At 36.0% G+C, this 23304-nt stretch overlaps 1 protein-coding gene across 1 annotated transcript in view; it reads right to left on the reverse strand.

Annotated features, from left to right (window-relative positions):
- Positions 1-23304, reverse strand: part of LOC103271023 (dipeptidyl aminopeptidase-like protein 6) — a 416180-nt gene that overhangs the window by 157807 nt on the left and 235069 nt on the right. Inside the window, exon 4 of the mRNA XM_008068506.2 lies at positions 9071-9165. Coding sequence (XP_008066697.2) covers positions 9071-9165 — 95 coding nt within the window. The remainder of the gene's footprint in view (positions 1-9070; positions 9166-23304) is intronic.

The following is a 23304-nucleotide window of genomic DNA, read 5'->3' on the forward strand; positions in this document are numbered from 1 at the left end:
CGAACCCGTGGGCTCAGGCAATCCACTCACCTCAGCCTCCCAAAGGCACGGGATTACAGGCTGAGCCACTGAGCCCGGCTTAAAATTATTTTAAGTGTACTTTTATTAGAAAGAACGGAATGAGAGATTGAAGAATGGAGGAGAGTGGAAGGAACAAAGAAGTCAGTGCTCTACTCAGTTGAGAAAAAAATTCATGAGATTTTTCAGGAACCAAGTAACAATTGGCAAAATGTCTCAAGATCCAGTTTAGACTAAGAGGTATGTTTACAGTGGCTTATTTGGGGGATGGGGAATTGGATACATAATATAACAAAGGACTTTTTATATTTGTTAGTTTGTTGACAAGAGTTGCATACAAATAAAATAACAAGCCCGGGCTCGGTGGCTCAGCCTGTAATCCCGTGCCTTTGGGAGGCTAAAGTGAGTGGATTGCCTGAGCCTGCCGGTTCGAGACCCGCCTAGGCAACTTGGCGAGACCTCATCTGTACAATAAATTTTTAAAAAATTAGCTGGGCGTGGTAGGGCAGGCCTGTAGTTCTAGCTACTTGGAAGGCTGAGGCGGAAGGATCGCCGGAGCCCAGCAGGTCGAGGCTGCGGTGGCCGGGAGCGGCCACTGCACTCCAGTCTGGGCGACAGAATGAGACTCCAACTCAAAATAAATAAATAAAATAAAATAATAAATTTGAAATGTAAATTATTTAAAAAATAAGAGTAAGATATAATGTCTCAGAATTTCTGGGACACCAAATGTAATTCAAGTGAAAGTTAGTTTAGGCTTGATTTTTTATTTATTTTCAGACATCAGACAGTGCCTCTTGCTATAATTCCCAGCTTTTGATGACTCTGCCTTGCATTGGGATGAAACCTAGACCCAACTTCTATATGGAAGGAATGAAAAATCAAGGTGGTGTTGATTCTACTGTCTGCCATGGCTGTCTGAATTCGTGGGGCCACCTACCACCGACTGAGTGCTCTTATCAAGTTCCTCTCTACTTGGCCATCCTTGCGTTTTCCTGCTTAGAACCACCCCACTCATCCTGCCTGAGTACTGAGCTTTGCTGGGTTTCTCTGTTCTAGCCTAACACTCTGGAATCCTTATGTGGCACGTGCCTATATTCCTGCATATTGCACATCATTTTTAATTTAGTTCTTACAGCACTCCTGAGAGGTAAGGCTGAGGTGTATATGGCTTGTACAACTGGACTGAGGGCCCTCAGTTACTGAGCAGAGTGCAATGCCAATGTGGAGAGTTAGATCTGAAAGTCAAGGTTAAAACTCTACTGCTGCACCATCCTTCAAATTTCTCATTCACATGGGTGTTTCTGGAAAACTGCTCACCTCTATTGTTTTGTTATCCTTTAACAGTCACTCATAAAATACACAGCTAGGGAGCACCTACTATGTGTAGGTCACAGTGCTAAGCACTGTGTGGGAGAAAACATTACATCCAAGGAAGAACCTTTTCCAATGAGCTTAAAGCTGAGTAGCAGACTTTACAGCTGAGGAGAGCTCTTTCAGAGATGACACACCTGTGCCTTGAGGACAACCATACTTTTATGTGGTTCATTCTCTGTAGAAATCTAAAAAAAAAAAAAAAAGAAAAAAAAAAAAGAAAACTGGACCAAGACATTTTGATAAATGTTTCCTAAAAATTAGTTCTTAGATCATCATCAAATATGATACGATGACAAATAATATGGATCCAAAAATATCCCACAATAAAAATATGAAGAACAAAAGAATGCCAAAAAGTGTGAACCATAATGAAATAATCACAGAACATTAAATGTATACACATACATGAACTCATAGTTTAAGGTGCGGTATTCTGAAGTATTTTATGATGTCTACCATTTGGAGGCATGATAAAGAATAACTGAATAAGAGCTTATAGTCAAAAAAGCTGCCTAGGGAAGGTGGGATGAGATACATCCCCGTAGTCTAGCACTTAGCACAAGCTCTGTATTTGCATAATAATCAATGATCTTAAAAGCTTTTCTCATGGAATGAATTAGTGTTAGCATTGATTTGCATGCCCTCCTATCCATCCAGCAGTCTTGGGAAAGATCCAATCACAGCAAGCCAAGGATACAGGAAGAGGCTGGAGGCAAATAGGAATGTGTACCTTAAGACCAGCTATGTGAAGGGTCTGGGGAAAGAGAATGAGGTTTCGAGGTCAAGGTTGCAGGGAATATTTTAAAATTCAGCTGAGCACAAAATTGATTGCTTCTTTTTATTTTCTCCACTTGTTTTAGGTTGTTTTATAGAACAACCTAAAAATTACAGTAGGCCTCAGGTTGATATTATCATTCAAACAAGCACTAAGGCTCTGGAATTCATATAAGAACACCTAGTCAGTCATTAGGAAAACAAAAGAGCAGAAAGTGGAAGAGTGACTGCCCTATGCTCCCCATTATTCTGTTCCCTGTAGGATTACAGATGACCCTACAGACTCTCACCCTTTAGAACACCAGGTTTCACTTTCTCAATACTTGCTCAAGAAATCACAGAGAAGGACCAGGCTCGATGGCTCAGCACTTTGGGAGGCCAAGGCGAGTGGATTGCCTAAACCCATGGGTTCAAGACCCACCTGGGCAACTTGGCAAGACCTCATACTACAATAAATCAAAAATTAGCAGGGTGTTGTAGCGCATGCCTATAGTTCCAGTCCTTTGGAAGGCTGTGGCAGAAGGATCGCCGGAGCCTAGCTGGTCGAGGCTGCGGTGGCCGGGAGTGTGCCACTACACTCCAGTCTGGGTGACAGAGTGAGACTCCAGTTCAAAAAAAAAAAAAGAGAGAAATCACAGAGAGTATACAAATATCTCTTGCTGGATCTCGCAGAGGACCCATGGCAGAAGGAATTAGTTTTCATTTGGAGACACAACAATTGAAGCACAATAATTTTAAATGACTAACTGGCTCAGTGGAAATTAAATTCAGAGCGTCTGTATTCTCAATTAGGATGCAAGTCTCTAAATGACATTTCTTGTCTTCCTTCTTTTGAGGTCTGTTTATTAGAGCATTTAAATGTAGCTTTGAGATAAAAATAATAAATCCATCAAGCTGTACACATTTGGTGCTCAGTAAATGTTTGTAAAATGAGTGAATGAATGACATTTTAAGGAGAAAAAGATTGTATTATATAGAATAAGCCAGCTAATTTGTGAGATGAGAACTTTTCTTTACCTACGGTAGTTTTCGAAATTACCTTATTACTTGGTTAAAATAACTTCAGTGAAAATATATGATCTGTCACAAGTTATTGATTTTAGAAAGAGAAGATTGGTCATATTCATATATTTCATTGCTAAGTGCAGCTGTACGTACAGCACCCTGCCTTTACTAAACTGACATACTCACAGGAAATACTGATAACATTCTGACATGAAAATGTCAGACAGTCTGATCATTTTTTCTTCTCTATTAATATTGAAAACCATTTCTGCAACATTAGTATTTTTAAGTAGGATGAATCAGATTTTCTTAAGGGAATAATTCTACCAAAGATGACGTTTTAATGCAAAAACGCAGGTACATTCATTGTTTTCCAGGGCTTATTTTGCAGAATACTATTTAATTCAATAAAGTGATCATTTTCAGAACTGCACCATAATCCAAGTGCAATAATCCACAGTGTAAGGCTTCCCTTACACCTGCAGTCTATAAGAAAGGCAGAATTCATTTAATACTAAAACTCAGTAAACTTAATTGTCTCTTTAGAAAACGTATTTTTACACACAAAAGAAGAAATGAAATAAAAGTACTTAAATAGCAAGTTAAATGTTCTTTACAAGAGAAAAGAAGGGAGAATAGCATTTCTATGGGTCCAGGGATGAGGCGGCACAAAGAAGAAGCTGTCCTTCCTTCTCCCTGGGATGAAGGCTCCTGGGATCCATCCTGAATGCTCACTCAGCCACAGTGAACTGTGGGACTCAGAAAAGATCATGCACTAACTCTGGGCTCAGCATCCTTATCTGTAAAACCAGGAAACTAATTTTTTTTTCTACATTCTCCTCTAATCCCAGATTATAGGTACAACAACAATTCTATAAGAACATCATGACAGGGATAAACTCTCACATTTTAATAATGAGACTGAATGTGAATAGACTAAATGCACCACTGAAAAGACATAGAGTGGCAAAATGGATAAAATATCATGAGGCTACAATATATTGTCTCCAAGAGACTCATCTCACCAGAAAGGACGCTCACAGACTCAAAGTGAGAGTATGGGCAGCAAAACTTCAGGCTAATAGAACACAAAAGAAAGCCAGAGTTACAATCTTAAGATCAGACACAATACCCTTTAAGTTATCAAAAATTAAAAAAGATATAGAAGGTCACTATATAATGATAAAAGGTTCAATCCATCAATAAGAAATAACCATCCTAAACATATATGCACCCAAAATAGGAGTACCAACTTTCATAAAGCAGATTCTAGGCAAACTTAAAAAAGATAACTCTAACACTATCATAGCTGGGGGCTTTAATACCCCACTCACAGCCCTACACAGATCATCAAGACAAAAAATCAGCAAGGAGATCCAGAACCTCAGTGTGACTCTTAACCAAATGGACTTAACTGACACCTACAGAACACTCCACCAAACGACCACAGAATATACATTCTACTCATCCCCACATGGAACACACTCTAAGATTGACCGCATCCTTGGCCATAAATCAAGCATAAACAAATTTCATAAGATTGAAATTTTGTCATGTACCTACGCAGACCACAGTGAAATAAAAATAAATATCAACACCAACAAAGTTCCCCCAATACCCACAAAGACATGACACTAAACAGCATGATGCTGAGCAACTCCTGGGTCAACACAGAAATCAAAATAGAAATTAAAAGATACCTGGAAATAAATGAAAATGAAGAAACATCTTACCAAAACCTCTGGGATGCCATGAAAGCAGCAGTAGGAGGGGAATTCATATCTATACAAACAGATGAAGAAAATGGAAAGATCACAAGTTAACAGCCTAAAAAGTCACCTAAGGAAGCTGGAAAAGCAAGACGACCAAAACCTTAACTTCAGCAGATGAATCCATATCAAAATAAAAGGCCAAATCCGGGACATAGAAGACAAAAGATAATACAAAAAAATCAATGAAACCAAAAGCTGGTGTTTTGAAAGGATAAACAAGCTTGATGGTCTCCTAGCTAGACTGACCAGGAAAAAGAGAGAAAAAGCCCAAGTAAACACAATCAGAAACACAGAAGATGAAGTCACAACTGACCATGAAGAAATACAAAAGATTATCAGAGGTTACTACGTACACTTGTATGGAAACAAACTTGAAAACATAAAGGAAATGTAGGACTTTCTGATATCACACAACTTCCCCAGGTTGAAACAGAAGAAGCCAAGACCCTAAATAGACCAATAACAATCCAGGAAATTGACTATGTCATAAGAAAACTACCTACAAAAAAACCCCTGGGCTAGATGACTTTCCAGCAGAATTCTACAAAACACACAAGGAAGAACTGATACCAGTCTTATTGAAAGTATTCCAGGTGATTGAGAAAGATAAAACTTTCCCCAAATCATTTTATGAAGCTAACATCACATTGATACCCAAGCCAGGTAAAGATCCAACAAAGAAAGAGAACTACAGGCCAATATCCTTGGTGAACATAGATACTAAAATTCTCAACAAGATCTTAGCAAACTGGATTCAACAACACATCTCAAAAATCATTCACCACAACCAAGTAGGCTTTATCCCTGGAATGCGAGGCTGGTTCAACATCCATAAGACCATAAAAATAATTGAATACTTCAACAGACATAAAAACAAAAACCACATGATTATATCATTAGATGCAGAAAAAGCTTTTTATAAAATCCAGCACCCCTTCTTGATAAAAACCCTAGAACATCTAGCCACATATTAGAAACCCACAGTCAGCATACTGCTAAACAGAAATTGGAACCATTTCCCCTGAAAACTGGAACAAGTCAAGGATACCCACTCTCACTCCTCCTGTTCAACACAGTTTTGGAAGTCCTAGCTAGAGCAATCAGAGAAGAGAAAGTGATCAGGGGTATCCAAACAGGAAAAGAGGAAATCAAGTTATCCCTCTTTGAAGACGATATGATTCTATACCCAAGAAAATCTGTCAAAAACCTCCTTGCACTGATAAAGGACTTTGGTAAAGTCTCAGGCTAGAAAATAAATGTGCAAAAGAAAATCGCATTTCTATACACCAATAATAAACAAACAGAAACACAAATAAAAAGCACAATTCCATTCACAATAGCCACCAAAAAAAACAACAAAAAACCTTGGCATCTTCCTAACCAGAGAAGTCAAAGACCTTTACAATAAAAACTACAAAACACTGCTCAAAAAAATCAAAGATGACACAAACAAGTGGAAAAATATTCCATGCTCATGGACTGGAAGAATCAACATTGTTAAGATGTCCATTCTACCCAAGGCAAACTACAGATTTAATGCAATACCCATCAAATTACCAGCAACATTCTTCTCAGACCTAGAAACAACAATACAAGAATTAATATGGAAACATAAATGACCACGAATAGCCAAAACAATCCTCAGCAAAAACAAAAGCAAAAACAAACAACAAAGCAGGAGGAATCATACTCCTAGATTTTAAACTTTATTATAAAGCTAGAATAATCAAAACAGCCTGGTACTGGTAAAAGAACAGGCATATAGACCAATGAAATAGAATTGAGATTCCAGAAGCCAAATCTCAGTTTCTCAACCAACTCATCTTCAATAAAACCTCCACCACCAACCACTGGGGAGAAGAGAACTTATTCAGTAAACAATGGGAAAACTGGCTGACCACATGCAGAAGACTGAAACAGGACCCCTACCCATCCCCATACACAAAAATCAACTCTATGGATCAGAGACCTAAAACCTCAAACTATAAGAACGTTAGAAAATGCAGGAGACACACTTATGGAAATTGGAATTGGCAACCAATTCCTGATCAAAACCCCAAGTGCCCATGCCATAAGAACTAAGATAGACAAGTGGGACCTCATCAAACTGACAAGCTTCTACAAAGCCAAAGAAACCATCAAGAGAGCAAGGAGATAGCCCACAGATTGGGAAAAAATATTTGCCAACCGTGTATGTGACAAAGGCCTAACATCTAGGATCTACAAGGAACTCAAATGTGCTGAAAAGAAAAAAACAAACAGCCCCATTACAAAGTGGGTAAAAGATATGAATAGACAGTTCTCAAAAGAAGACGTACGAGCAGCCAACAGATACTTGAAAAAATGTTCAGCCTCACATCAAAGAAATGCAAATTAAAACTACACTGAGATACCACCTAACTCCAGTCAGAATGGCCATCATCAATAACTCAAAAAGTAACAGATGCTGGAGAGGATGTGGCAAAAAGGGAACACTTCTACACTGTTGGTGGGAGTGTAAACTAGTACAGCCTCTGTGGAAAAATGTGTGGCAATTCCTAAAAGTTCTAAAAATCGATCTTCCATATGAGCCTGCAATCTCCCTACTGGGAATATACCCGGAAGAACTCAAATCACTCTATGACAAAGATACCTGCACACGTATGTTTATTGCAGCAATGTTCACAATAATAAGAACATGGAACCAACCATGCTGCCCATCAAAAGAGGACTGGATAAAAAAATGTGGTACATATATACAATGGAATATTACACAGCCATAAAGAAGACCAAAATCACGAACTTCGCAGCAACCTGGATGGACTTAGAGTCTATAATACTGAGTGCTCTTTCAAGAATCAAAGAAATGAGTATCACATGATCTCACTCTTAAGTGGATCTTGAACAACTATGGTAATCTTTTAAGAAAAGGATTGACAGTAGCAGGAAACTACGGGGCGTGGAGGGGCAGAGAGGTGGGATAGGCAGTAGTGGGAATCTGCCTGGGGAAGGGGGAGCATACCTCATCAACAAGGATACACGCACAGTGAATATTTGTATACCTAACCCTGAACTGTACCCCACAATTTTAAAATAAAAAATTTAAAAGTTAAAAAAAAAAAAAAGAGAGAGAAGAAGCTGTCTTTCCTTCTCCCTGGGATGGAGGTTCCTGGGGCTCAGCCTGAATGCTCACCCAGCCACAGTTGAACCGTGGGACTCTGAAAAAAGCTCATTTACTAACTCTGGGCTCAGCATCCTTATCTGTGAAACCAGGAAACTAATTTTTTTCCTACAATCTCCTCTAATCCCAGATTATAGGATTCTAGGATTTCTGTGTTTCTGATTCAAACTAGAGCCCTGTTATAATCATTCTGACTCAGGATTTGCAATATGTTTTAATTCTTGCTTTTAAACATAGATTTAGCCTTAGCTTCTTCCTTGGATTTCCCCAGAGTATCAGACAAAAAAAAAAAAAAAAAAGAATCAGCTCCTTAGAGTTGGAGATTTATTTATTCTAGTAATGAGCATGTTGTAAACAATCAAACAGTTAATTCTCTTTTAAATTGATTTTTGTTACATAGCTCCAGTCAATATTTCTAATACTGTCTTTAACCATACATGAACCCAAAATCTTAATGTCATTTAAATCTTTGGGATAACAGGTTTTCCCAGATTATAAAGCAGTGGCATTTATATTGACTCAGTATTTGTTTTAAAGCATAAGTAATCACTTAATATGATTAAGGTGAGTACAGTTACAGTGCCCAAGTTAATACTTCTGCGCATGAGATTTTTTTTTTTCAACAACATTGAGCAAGTTCTCCCGAGGTATTCTATGTATACAGCCATTGTTCTGTAAATGTGTAAAAGCCTTAGAACTTTATCTTTCAATTACATATAATATGCAACACTTGTTTCCAACACCTGCAGAGAAATTTCCTGGACACCAAATGAAACAGTGCTTTCATCTCATTAAATTAGTATGGTTTCAATTTCACATTATCTTTAGTTGCTTAGCCTGTAGTATTATAAGTTTATTGCTTCTCTTTGGCTATCCTTAAAGTTGAAACCTAAAATCATTTTCTGTTTTATTGACTTGCAGGAGGAAAAAAACTGAAATCATCCTGGTCATTAAGAGTACTTACAATTTTTTTGCCTTCTATTAAGACACTAGAAATATTTGTTTCGACATTCCACAGTCTCACTGTTCCTTTCTGTTCTCTGTAGATGAATTCAGTATCTACAAGAGAAGAAATAGAAAAGAAATATGAAACATCAAGGAACTCACCTAGGCTTCTGATGAACACATGTAGAATGAATTCACTAGATCTGAGAAAAAAATATGCTGCTATTCATCAAAGGGCCTTAAAAATTTTTTTATTTCAATAGCATTAGAGGTACAAGTGGTTACATGAATGCATTGTATAGTGGTGAAGAAACTAAGCTTTAAGTGTGCTGGTCACCCCAACTACTGCACTTTGTACCTGATAGGTAATTTTTCATCCTTCACTCCCTTCCCTCCTTTCTCCTTCTGAGTCTCTAATGACCATTATACCATTTTCTATGCCTTAGCAGACCCTTAGATTAGCTCCCACTTATAAGTGAGAACATGCAGTATTTTGTTTTTCATTCTTGTATTACTTCACTAAGATATTGGTCTCTGATTCCATCTAAGTTGCTGCAAAATACATTATTTTGTTCTTTTTGTATGGCTGAATAGTATCTTGCGGTATTTATTATTTTCTGTATCCACTGATGAGTCAATGGGCATTTAGGTTGATTCCACATCTTTGCAATTGTGAATTGTGCTGCAATAAACATACAAGTGCAGGTGTCTTCTTTGTACCATGACTTCTCTTCCTTTTAGTAAATACCAAGTAGTGGGATTGCTGGATCAAATGATAGATCTATCTTCAGTACTTTGAGACATTTTCATACCGATTTCCACAGAGGTTGTACTAATTGACATCCCCACCAATAGTGCATAAGCATTTCCTTTTTACCGCATCCACACCAACATCTATTGTTTTTAGATTTTTTTAGTAGTGACCATTCAGGCTGAGCATGGCGGCTCACACCTGTAATCTTAGCACTTTAGGAGACTGAGGTTAGAGAGTTTCTTAAGCCCCGGAGTTAGAGATCAGCCTGGCCAGCATAGTGAGACCTTGTCTCTACAAAAAATAAAAAAATTAGCCAGCCATGGTGGCAAGCACCTATATTCCCAGCTACTCGGGAGACTGAGGCAGGAGGATTGCTAGAGCCCAGGAGTTTGAGGCTGTGGTGATTGGTGAGCCGAGACCATGCCTCTGCACTCCAGCCTGGGTGACATAGAAAGACCTTAACTCAAATAATAATAACAGTAATGGCCATTCTGACTGGTGTGTGGTGGTATCACATTGTCGTTTTAACTTGTATTTTCCTGATGATTAATGATGTGGAGCATTTTTTCATATGTTTGTTGGCAAATGGCCCTTTATATATGGTGCAATATACCCAGTTTTTCTTAATACAGCCTCATGTGACACTTCTTTCTGAACCTTCTCCCTCACTCTACACTCTAATATAGAAAGCACCAGCACACACATAAAATATTTGCCACGAGCTAGACTACTTGCTTGGGCAGGACACACAGAGTAGGCATGAAGCACATTAAGAAACCAGCTACCATAATAGGTGAAAGACAATTGACAATTGTTCTTTAAAAAGTACAATTTTCTGTACCTGACACTTTGGAGTAAAACTGTGTGCATGATGCATAATGCCTACTTTGATATCCTGCAAAACAGCCGTCTTCAACTTTTTTGGCATCAGGGAAAGGCTTTGTGGCTGGTGAGGGTGATCATCAAGGCTTAGATTTGCATAAAGAGTTGCAACCTAGATCCCTTGCATGCACAGTTCACAATAGTGTACCCGCTTCTATGAGAATCTACTGCCATGCTAATCTGACAGCAGCCGCTCTGCTCACCCACCAATCACTCATCTCCTGCCGTGTGGTAGATTTCCTAACAAGCCATGAGACCAGCCCAGGTCTGTAGTCGAGTATGTTGGGGATCCCTACTGCAAAACACGCTTTCATTTGACTCACAAGCTCCTTTGCTACTCTGGCTTTGGAGGATTTGGTGGTTCCACTGCCATGTATGTCTTTGAATGCATACATTGTATCGTCAGTGACACTGGTCTTTTGCATATAAACAACCAAGGTTTCTATTCAATTTTCTCCTTAGAAAACTGATACATTAAATAGTTATATATGTGGACATACGCAGGTATACATACTGTGAGTGAGAGGATAAACCTTCTGAAAGGTAAGATTATAGGTGGAAAGGCAAGACACACAATAAGAAAAAGAAAATATACTGTGTTTCTGAGAAACATTGAGACGGGTAGAAACATTGAGACAGTTTTTGGATAAGAGGATTTCATATTATAATAGCTGATAACTGCAAAACATCGTGCAGACTGGATTAATTAAAAAACAAAGTTATAATTAAGTATATCTAGATTTCTTGAGGCAGACTAGCATCTATCAATATAGTAAAACTTTCGTCATTCCCATGCTTCTAGATCAATCCATTTTATGCTTTGTGTAAATCACATTCAAAAGTTCAGGCCTAATGTTACCAATAAATCTTCAGGTGAAATTGTTTTCATTTATTTTCCAAATACTTTGATGTACGAATAAAATAAGTCACATTTTTCTTTTATTTAAGCACACACACCGGGGTAGATTTATCTAATGAGCGATCTCTCATTGAAAGCAGTCACCATGGAAGCCTATCAATCATTTCAGTGAAACTGCCCTTACATAAACTTTTAGAATTTATTTTTTGAAAAGCACTTAAATTTGTCAGTTACATAAGAAAGTTGCAAAAAAGACTACCACTTAGTTTGATTATCATCTCATCTCCATTTATTCACTCGGCTTCACTCTGAGTGAATTTCTAAAGATTAAATCTTCCTTAAACAAGTGAGGCTTCACCACCAGGGATTCCCTTCAGGAGTTCCAAGTTCCCTGCTTCTCCCCACCCCACACTACTAGTCAACCACTTCAACCTCCTGAGTAGCTGGGACTACAGGTGAATCTAATAAAAGATGAGCAAGACCTGTAGGCCCCTTTGCTTATACATCGTCTGCTCCCCCAATGGCCCCAGGAAACAACTGATCTGTTTTGTCATTATATAGGTTTGCCTTTTCTAGAATTTCTTAAAAACAGAACCATACGTCACAGTTTTTTGTGTTTGTCTTCTTCCACTTACCATGATTTCAAGATGTATCCATTTTACTGCATATACTGTTTCTTTCCTTTATATGGTAAAGGAAATTACCATTCAAATTAATATACTGGTGACTATATAGATTGCTACTGGTTGTGGTTTGTATATTTCTGGGTCATATGGTGGTGTTTGTACTTAATGATAAAATGCCAAATTATCTTCCAATGTGTCTGTACCATTTTGTATTTCCACCAGCAATTATATGAGTGACAAGCACACCACTTCCTTGCCATCTGTTGGCATTATCAATTTTTAAAATGTTAGCCACTGTAGCAGATGTGTAGTGGTATCTCTGAGATTTTATTTGTATTTTGATGATTATGGTAATGTTGAGCATCTTTTCATGTGATTATTGGCCTTTAGTAGAGTTTGTTTTTGTTTTTGTTTTTGCAAAGTATCTTCAGATATTCTGACCATTAAAAATTTTTTAAACCTATTAAGTCCTTCATTCGTTCTGGATACGAGTTTTTGTTGGATATGTGTTTTTAAAAAATTCTCTACGAGAGTGTGGCTTTTATTTTCTCAGTTAAATTTTTTGAAGAGAAAACATTTTCATCTGGATGAAACAAATTTTTAATATTTTCTTTTATTATTCATGTTTTATATGTCCTGAGAAATTTTTGCCTACTCCAATGTCATAAAGATTTTAGCTCATGTTTTCCTTTAGAAGTTTAATAATTTTAGATCTTTCATTTAGGTCTATAATCAAATTGTCATTACTTTTTTTTTTTTGAGTTGGAGTCTCACTCTGTCGCCCAGACTGGAGTGCAGTGGCCGCTCCTGGCCACTGCAGCCTCAACCTGCTGGGCTCCGGCCATCCTTCCGCCTCAGCCTTCCAAGTAGCCGGAATTACAGGCATGCGCTACCACGTCCGGCTGATTTTGGGATTTTATTGTTGAGATGAGGTCTCGCTGCCCAGGCGGGTCTTGAACCAGCCAGCTTAGGCAATCCACTCACCTCAGCCTCCCAAAGGCGCGGGATTACAGGCTGAGCCACCAAGCCTGGCTTGTCATTACTTTTTATACAGTATATGAGGTAGGCACCAATGTTCGCTTTTTTCTGGTTCACATCTCATTTGTTATTCCAATGCATTGTTGAAGAGATTGTCCTTTTCTTACTGAATAATTTATTTATTAGTACTTACTTTTTTAATCAATTGAATATATATGTAGACTTTTATTTCTGAACATTTTCTCCATATATCTATATGTCTATTCTGATACCAATGTCACACTGTGTACACTGCTGTAACTTTATAGTGTCTTGAAATCAAGTAGTAAAATGTCTCAAACTTCATTTTACTTTTTCAAAATTGTGTTGACTAGTCTAGATCATTTGTATTGCCATATACATTTTTAAGAGATCTTCTTGATCTCTTCAAAAAAGGCTTTAGGATTAGGATTGATATTGTGTTGAATCTATAGTTCAAGTTGAGAACTATCATCTTAACTATCGTTTCTTCCAATCCATGAACATAGTATATAGCTTTACAAATTTAGATCCTTCTTAGCTTCACTTTGCAATTTTAGTAGTGTCTAATGTACAGACTTTGAATGTCATTTAAAAAATCAATTATAAAATTTTAAATGTTTCTATTATAAATGGAACTATCGTTTACTTTTCATTATTTAATTGTAAGTTTGTAGTATATAAATAAAACTAATTTTATTTATTAATTTTGTGTCCTAAAACTCTACTCAGTGCACTTTTCCGTCCTAGTTCACTTAGAAAATGGACTTCCTATGGTTATAACATACATGATCATGTTATGCAAATAAGAACAGGTCTACTTCTTCCTTTGAAATTAGGTTAATTTTTCTTTCTTGTTTGGCTTTATTGCACTCACCAGGACTATTATTACAATGCTAAATAGGAGAGGTATTAGAAGATATTTTTTTACTTTTTCCCAGTGTTAGGTAATACACCATTGAGTATAACATTAGGTATAGTTTTTTTTTTTTTTTTGTAGATGCTCTTAGTATGTTTGAGGAAGTTTCCTTCTATCCCTAGGCTGTTAAGAGTTTTTATCATAAAATGTCACTGGTTGTTATAAAATAATTTTGGTGCAGCTATTTAAATTATCATATGTGGTTTCTCTTTTCTGTCATTAATATTGTAATGTTAACTGATTTTCAGATGTTAAACCAACTCTGCATTCTTGACATTAACTCACTGGTCATGATGTATTATACTATTTTATATGTTGTTAATTTTTATTTGTTAGTATTTTGCTTCACATTTTTGCATCATGATCATAAAGAATATTAGTCTTAGCTCTTTTTTTCATGATTCCTTTATCTGCTTAGGATTGAGAGTATAACTGCTTCATGAGATAAGCTGGGGAGTATTCCATCTAATTCTATTTTCTGAAAAAAATTTTGTCTTAAATATTTGATAAGATAAATTTGTGAAACCATTCAGGCATGAAGTTTTCTTTGTGAGAAGGCTTTAAATGACAAACTCAAGTTGTTAAATTGATAAAGAGCTGCTTCAGTTTCCTATTTCTTCTTAGGTCTATGTTGATAATATGAGTCATTTGAAGAATTTGTCCATGAAATCTAGTTAGTAAAATTTACTTATATTGTAAAGAAGAATTTTTTTTCTCACTCATTGCTAGCTTCATGACTTTGACACATATAAAAAAAGACACCCACAAGAAAAAAGCAGTCAAATTTATTTAACATAATTTGTAAGTGACACAGGAGCCTTCAGAAATGAGGACCCAAAGAAATAGGAAAATCTATGTATTTTTCTGCCTGGGTTTGATGAAGAGTGGATAATTATGGAGAAGTACAGTTGGACAAAGGTGGTATGATCTAATGGTAATAAACTGGGGGAGTCTAGCAAAGCCTGTTGGTTTCGATTTTTCTCTGTGCCCATGTCTTCAGACATAAGGACATGCCTTTCTTCTGAGCACAGGAAGGACACTTCTGGAATAAAGGTCTTATAATCTGCTTCAGAGGAAAGGAGAGAATGCTTTTATGGCCAGCTTAAGGGAGAAGAGTGAGAGAAAGGCAGGAAGATCTTCCTGTTATTTGTTCAAACACCAAGGCACCATATTTTGAGACAGCATGTTCTGAACCTCTTGAGTAGAAACGTTGTTAGCAATATAATTTTATTATCTTTCTAGTAGGATAATAGGCTATACTTTAGTAGGATAGTAGAATCAGCAGATACGTCTTCAATTTTTTTTCCTGAATTGGTAATTAGTATTTTCTTTTCTTCATCAGACTTGATAGATATTTGTCAACTTTATTTCAAAGAGTAAACTGTTGGTATTATACTTTCTAATATTTCTGTATTCTACTTCATAAATTATGTTATTTTATTTATTACTTGTTTGTACTTGCTTTGACTCTAGTGTCTCCTTTTTCTAGTTCGTTAATGTGCTAGTCTAGTTCTTTGGCTTAATATTTCTTACCCTTTCGAATAAAACTATTAAAGCTAAATGTTTTGTTGTATGGATGGCATTAGCATCTCACTAATATTAATATGACGAGTTACATTATTATCCATTCAAATTATTTCAGGCTTTCCCTGCAATGGCTCCTATGCTCAGTGATTATGTAGAAATCTGTTATTTAACTTCCAAATATTTAAAGTTATTCTGGTCATCTTATTTTTACTGATTTTTAATACACTAAATCAGAGAATACTTTGTACACATTTCAGTCTTTTAAAACTCATTAAGATATTTTTCTGGTCGATATTATGGTCTGGTCTCATAAATATATGCACATTTAATATTTATATTTGACATGGCTGGGTTTAGTTTATCATTTATTTGTTGGTTGGTTTCCTACTTGTCTCCTCTGTTCTTGTTTTTCTCTCATTTTCTGGCTTTCATTTTATTGTTATGATATTTTTAGAATTTTGATTCCTATTAGCTGCATTTCTTTGCATTCGCTTCTTAGTGGTTGTCCTAGAAATTACAACAGATACCATTAACTTTTCACAGTCCACAAGCAGTTAATAATGCACCACTTCTCATAAAAGACAGAAATCTGTAAGCTTTAGGTCCATTTCCACTCCCAAGCAATTATAGCTGTTATGTTATTATATCAGAATAGTTTATGTATTTCAGAAGACAATGTTATACTTTTTGTTTATAACAGTATATGGTTTATGGAGAAATGAAGATAAAAAGTCAAGAGGAAAAAAGATTATCTTTTTGCATTTATCCACTATTACTAATTTTGATAGTAGCAGCTTCACTGTTAATGCACATGTTCTATCTTTAGCCTAACTGCTTTGATTCTCTTCCACATGTGTGAGTCATGGGTCATGCCACAATGTGGGAAGGCAGTGACTGGGGATCCTGTCTCTGGATTTTTCTCTGACTTTCTTAGTCTTCTTTTCGAAGGCTTCTTGAATCCTCCCTTTTCATTTCCAGTACTGTGCCTTGGTTCTGATTGTTACCACTTTCACCCTAGACTATTCCAAAAGCCTCCTAGTAAGACTCTCTCCCTATTTACATTCTCTATGTAGACAAGGCCATACTCCTCTCTTAAAACTAATTTTTGCCTCCCTTTGGCAGAAACTATTTTGGTCAAATTCCTTAGTTTGACATTCAAGGTTCTCCGTATTCTGGACTGGATCCCAATTCCCATTTCAACAATCTGCCATCCCCATCCAGCATCCTGAGCACTGACTGCCATGTCTTTCATGTCTCTGTGCTTCCTCATGCTGCTGCCTTTACCTGCACTGCCCTTCTCCCACTTCTGCCAGGTAAGCTCTCTCTGGGCTCAACATATATGTCACCTCCTTTGTAATGTTTTCATGCCCTAGCCAGGTAAAACTCATCCCTTTTGCTTTCCCGCTATACTTCATTCACCCTGTTTTATACTCAGCACAGCATTTTAGAGTTATTTGTCTGCTACAGCTCTGTCTCCTGTACTAGAGTGAATGATTTTCAAAAGAGGCCATACCTTACTTATTTTCTATGTTTAATATTTAATATAATAACTGGTATAAAATTAGGTGCTAAAATATGATGAATTAAGCAAATTAGTACTATCATAATTCTGATTCACCAAATACCCACCTTCCCTGTGAAACAATAAGCAGAACCATTTGTGTGAGGGTAACTGCTCTAGAATGAGGTGGCCATAGAGGTGGAGTAAGGAAGTAGAATTGTATGTTATTTTTTTTCAAATTATAGCCTTTGTGCCTCTTCATGAGATTATGTTATAACCATTTTATCTTAATTACTGCAAAGATGTTACATAGGGGAGTGTTCAGTATATTTTCATGGTACGGGGATATGGAGATAAGCTTGAGAAGCCATGTTCAATGGGGGTTTTAAGAAACAGAATGTGAGGTTCTTGGGCAAAGATTTCCTAAGGGAAAGCTTAGAGCATCACCAATTGCTAGTTACTTTTCATATGTCAAATATCCAGTGTTCCGCATTTAAAATATATCAGCAATTTCATTGTTCTGTATGCTTGCATAATTCTTCGAAGCTGAAAACATTAAATAACAGAAATATATTATTAATAGCTAGCACAAGAAAGATGGTTTCTTTTATTTTTTCCCCAAATTGTGATATAAAAATCACAAACAATTTTTCTGACTCTATCATAAATAAGATTAAATTTCAGTTATTTGCTCAGAGTATCATATATCAGCTGGTTTGATATGTTGCTTACTTTTACTTTTACTTGATAATAATGCATTTAAAAAAAAATTCTCAAAAGTCACATCTACAATAAAAATGTAAATAATGCTATGACATGGTACTGTAGATTTCTTAATAATTGAACTTAGTTTTCATTAACAAACATGATTTATATATGCTGTTTGGTTTTGAAGAATACAATAATCCTTGATTGTATAAATATCGCAAAAGAAACAAATCATTATTTCTTTTCGAAATGTATCACCTGAGTCAAGGAAACATTACCCCTTCTTGTTGTAGGAAAAATGACTTGCAGATTATAAGAGAGACGCTTGGTTGGTATTCATTAATGGCCCTATGGACTTAAAGTGATCAGGCCCTAAAACATTGTTGTGATGATGTTTCTTTAGCAAGTACTTGTTTAAATTATCATTTATTTGATGAGTCAAGTTTTTAACTTGCTTTGTTGTGTGAAATTTTAAAAAGGGATGTTTTTCCTGGCTAGAACAATAAATGTTGCTGTGCAGTTAAAAAAAATTTTTTTTTTTGCATAGGTAGGAATAAACGTTAATTTCCGAAATAGCACACACAATGAATGGAATAAATTTAATTTTTCTCATGATCATCTTCTTTTAATTTTAAGTAACTGCTAATAAAAACAACATTTTACTTTCTTTTCAGTTATTTTTTAAATATTTATGTATGTTCTGATAATAAATAGCATACCATATACATATATCCTAAGATAGTCAACATCAATATAGAGTCATAAAATAGTGATCTGTAATCTCTAGCACCCACAATGTAGTCTAGAAATACATTTTCCACCAAATGAAGCCTAGATTTCTTCTTCTTTTTTTTTATAATTGATATTTTTTATTATGATATTGTGGGGTACAGTTAAGGGTTAGGTATACAAATATGCTCCGTTCAGGCACCCTTGTTGATAAAAGGTGTCTCCCCATAGATTTCTTCTATAAATGGCTAATTTGGGGTCTGTCATAACAAATATGAGACCAAAAAAAAAACTATCAAGGTTTATTAGGACTATGTCAAAATGAAACCACCTTGAAGAGGCTCCCACTGGCCAAGAATAGGACATCTGGTGCACCAATACGAATAATAGCTGCAAAGGACTGAAGCTTATTAACTATCTTAAGTCCATGAACTTAAAATGATACTTTAAAATGTGACTAATTCAACTGATCATCATTAGAAGATACTTACAAACTGGGCTCGGTGGCTCAGCCTGTAATCTTGTGCTTTGGGAGGCCGAGGTGAGTGGATTGCCTGAGCCCACGGGTTCGAGACCTGCCTGGGCAACTTGGTGAGACCTCATCTCTACAATAAATCAAAAAATGAGCCGGGTGTAGTAGCGCACACCTGTAGTTCCAGCTACTTGGAAGGTGAGGTGGAAGGATCACCAGAGCCCACAGGTTGAGGCTGTGGTGACTGGGAGCACGCCACTACACTCCAGTCTGGGTGACAGAGTGAGACTCTGACTCAAAAAAAAAAAAAAAAGAAGAAGAAGAAGAAAATACTTACAAATCAACATATTGCTTAAAAACTGATAAATAAAAATAAAAGAATAAAAAAATTTACTTATTTTCTATATACATTGTGTGATTGAGTAACCAAATTACAGATAAGAAGTTTCATTTTATAGAAGTATTTAAATAAACAAGGTTGACGGAATTAGAATATCACCATTTTGTAACTCCTAACAAGCTAAGATATGGCTGCCAACAACACAAAATTAAAGACAATTAGCATTAAATGCCCAAAACTATCAGTGAAGTCTGAGCAAAAAAAAAAAAAAAAAGAGTGAACCCAAATCGAATCAAACTATTAGACTCAATTAGAACTTGCAGAATATACATATAGGATAGAGGAACATTTTGGCCAGTATGATAAAGATACAATTAGAAGACTCTGAGAAACTATAAGGAGAAAGGGGAAATGACATAGCTTCCTCAATAATAGTGATATTTATGTGGCAATTGAAATTTAAACACTAGTAGAATCATTGATACCACCAAAAAAGCCTATTTTTAAAAGATTTTGGGATTATCTGCTTTCAGGATAATATTGTGGTTTTGATTTTCTACTTTAAAAAAATTATGTCCTCACATTTTAGAAATGTTCATAGTAAAACATGTAAGAATAAAACGATTTGTTATCTGAAATTTGTTTCTAAATAACATGGGAAGCAGAGGAAAAGTTCAGCACAGAGATGAACCAAAATTTTCCTTTAGGAAATATTTGTAGTAAGTTGAGTTTTGAATGCTTAGAGGGTTATTTACCATTCTTTCTACTTCTGTTTAAGTTTAACATTTTCTATAGTAAAAACTTAAAATTGATTTTAAAGTTCAAAAGTCATTTTCAAAAATCATGCAGCTATAATATCAATAAAGATACGGTGTCTCATGTCTTTCATTTTATCCTTTGTTGAGCTTCGTAGTAATGTGTGTTGACAGAATTAATCTGAAATTTTGGACTCAGGCAATTTGTGCCTGTGTCATCCCATATTTCTCCAGTAACCACCAAGCTACAAACTTAAATTCTAAAATTTGTTCCTCAAATCAGGAGTTAAAGGTATGAACTTGCAGCCACCAATGACAGTCTTCAATCCAGAGGTAGGTATGTTGTCTTTCACCAAGAGTGATTTTTTCCATTGGCTCCCAAATAGCAAAGTTTGTATGGCAAGTTATAAGAAGAGTAAACAAATAATTATAAAGCTGATGTAGTTAATTCTTAATATCAGTTTATTTTAGGAAATGTAAACCAAATGCAAATATTTTAGTTGGACCATAATTATAATTTAGAGCTATGGTGCCAATACGTAGCCTCTAACCACATGTTCCTATTAATTTTAAAATTCATTAAAATTAAACAAAAAGAAAACCTTAGTTCCTTATTTGTACTAGACATACTTCAAGTGCTCAATAACCACATGTAGCTGTTGAATACTGTGTTGGACATTGTGTGTATAGAACATTTTCATCATGGCAGAAAGTTGTTTTGGACAGTACTATTTGGAAGATTTCAAGTGAGAATATTTCATCCCCAAAGAATGTCTTAGTTTATGCCATAGTCAGTCTATCTTTAATCTGGAAAAATCACCCTTCTCAGGCCGCAGCTATTAAAAAGAAAACCGAAGGATGTCCTTTAAGGTGGTCAGGGGACCTCAGATTTCTCTTGCCACTCTTACAGACAATGTAGATGACAGCTGTGGGGAAAAAAGATCTTCAAATAGTTAAAAATATTCCTGAATAACCCAAATGTCACAATAACTTAAAAAGGAATACAAGCTTATGTTGTGTCAGGAGTCTCAGTAATCATCATCAGAAGCAATGGATTAAAAAGTAGGAGTCTAAATGTCATAAAATGCCAAAGAAACTTCTGTTTTTTAGGTTGTGTTAAAACTCATGATATTTTTAAAAATACCCATCATGATAACTACATCCTTTTATTTGGGATTGTGAGAACTGCACACAGTTCTCCAATACATCAGGGAAATATTACACATAGAGATGGTGATGAAATAGAAAATAAATGACATGCATTTTTCTTAAAGTAGACCAGTAACTCATTTTCATAATATGCTTAGAAAAGGTGGGAGGGAAAAAAGATAAATGATGGGCATAAGAAGCAGAACTAAAAAAAATAGACATTTTATTTGCTCAAAAAATATTTACAAGGTAAGGGATACTCTGCTAGATATTTGATGTGCACCATGAATTAATTAGCCAGATTCCCTGACTTAAAGAAACTTACAATCAGATGACAGTTACTGTGTGCTGGCTATGATAAAGTTTCAGATTAATCATCGTATTGTACTGTAAGACACAATTCCGAGTAAATAAGCAATTCTGTTTATGCTATTAGGAACTAAGATTTTCTGTACAAGAGAAAAGAGATCAATATTTAAAACCGTGAAAGTTCAGTTAAAACTCTGTAATGTTAAATTTGCATCTGAAATAACAGCAGGAACTAGTGTTATTTTTCCTTTTGTCAGTGACTTAATAAATATTGAGAGTACTTTTTATTTTATTATTTTTAAAGTTTTATTTTAGAGAGGTACACATGTGAAGGTTTGGCTACATAAGTAAATTGCATGCAGGTGAGGTGTGGGCTTCCGGCAGCCTTCTTTCCTCCTGGTAGTGAACGTGGCGCCCGATGAGTGGTTGTATGCCCCTTAAAGCCCTCCTTCCCTCTCTCCCTTCCTCTCTCCCTACCTTCCTTCTCTAGCAGTGTCCAGCTTTTGTTGGTCCCACCTTTGTGCTCCTGTGTCCAAAGTTTAGTGTCCATTTGTGAGTAAGAACATGTGGCAATCAGCTTTTTGTTTCTGTGACAGTTCAGTTAGAATGATGGTCTCCAGCTGAATCCATGTTGCCCCAGTGGCTGCGACTTTGTTCTTCTTTATAGCATTAATATTACATCGTGTCTATGTACTACATTTTCTTTATCTAGTCCACTTTCTATGGGCATCTGGGTTAGTTCCATATATTGTGAATAGTGCTGCAATAAACATACCATATGGCCTGGGGCTTTTGGGGGGGCAGGGAGGTTTCTTATTACTAAAATTTCTTGGCATGCTATTGGTCTGTTTAGGCTTTCAATCTTAGGAGGTTATGTGATCACAGAAATTCCTCCATTTCCTCTAGATTTTCTAGTTTACTCCCATAGAGATGTTCATATAATCTCTGGTGATTTTTTTCTATTTATTTAGTGTCAGTTGTAATATTGCCTTTTTTTTGTTTGTTTTTAATTGCATTTATCTGAATTTTCTCTGTCTCTCTCTTTTTCTTTTGTTAATCTGGCCAGAAGTCTGTCAGTCCTATTTATCCTTTCAAATAAACAGCTTTTGGTCTTGTTGGTTCTTTGTATGATTTTGGGGGGGGTTTCTATTACATAAACTCAGACATTATTTGAATTATTTCCATGTTTCTTCTAATTCTGTGATTGGGCTGCTCTTGTCTTTCCAGCTTCTTAAGTGCGTTGTTAGACTGTTTACTTGAGATCCCTCTATTTTCTTCATATGTGTGTGCAAAGTTATAAACTCCCCTCAAGCATTGCTTTCAGGGTCTCCTAGAGACTTTGTTGTGTTGTGACTTTGATTTTGTTTGTTTCTAGGAATCTTTTTTCTATTTCTGCCTTGATTTCTGTGTTAATCCAAAAGTTATTCAGAAGTATGTTGTTTAATTTCCATGTATTTGTGTGTTTTTTGGCAGAGGAGGTTCCTGTCAGTGATGATATTTATTTTTACTACACTGTGGTCCAACAGATGCTTGATATAATTTTGACCTGTTGAAACTTGTTCATGCTTGGTTTATGTCTTAGTATGTGGCTGATCTTGGAGTATGTGCTAATGAGAATAATAAGTATTCTGTGGCTATTGGGTGAAATGTTCTGCAGATGTCTATTAAGTCCAATTGGTTGAATGTTGAGTTAAGTTTCTGGATTTCCTTGTTGGAGTTTTGCCTCA

The sequence above is a fragment of the Carlito syrichta genome, unplaced genomic scaffold, assembly GCF_000164805.1.
Source record: "Carlito syrichta isolate Samal-C Ts95f unplaced genomic scaffold, Tarsius_syrichta-2.0.1 Scaffold108870, whole genome shotgun sequence".
Taxonomy (NCBI): domain Eukaryota; kingdom Metazoa; phylum Chordata; class Mammalia; order Primates; family Tarsiidae; genus Carlito; species Carlito syrichta.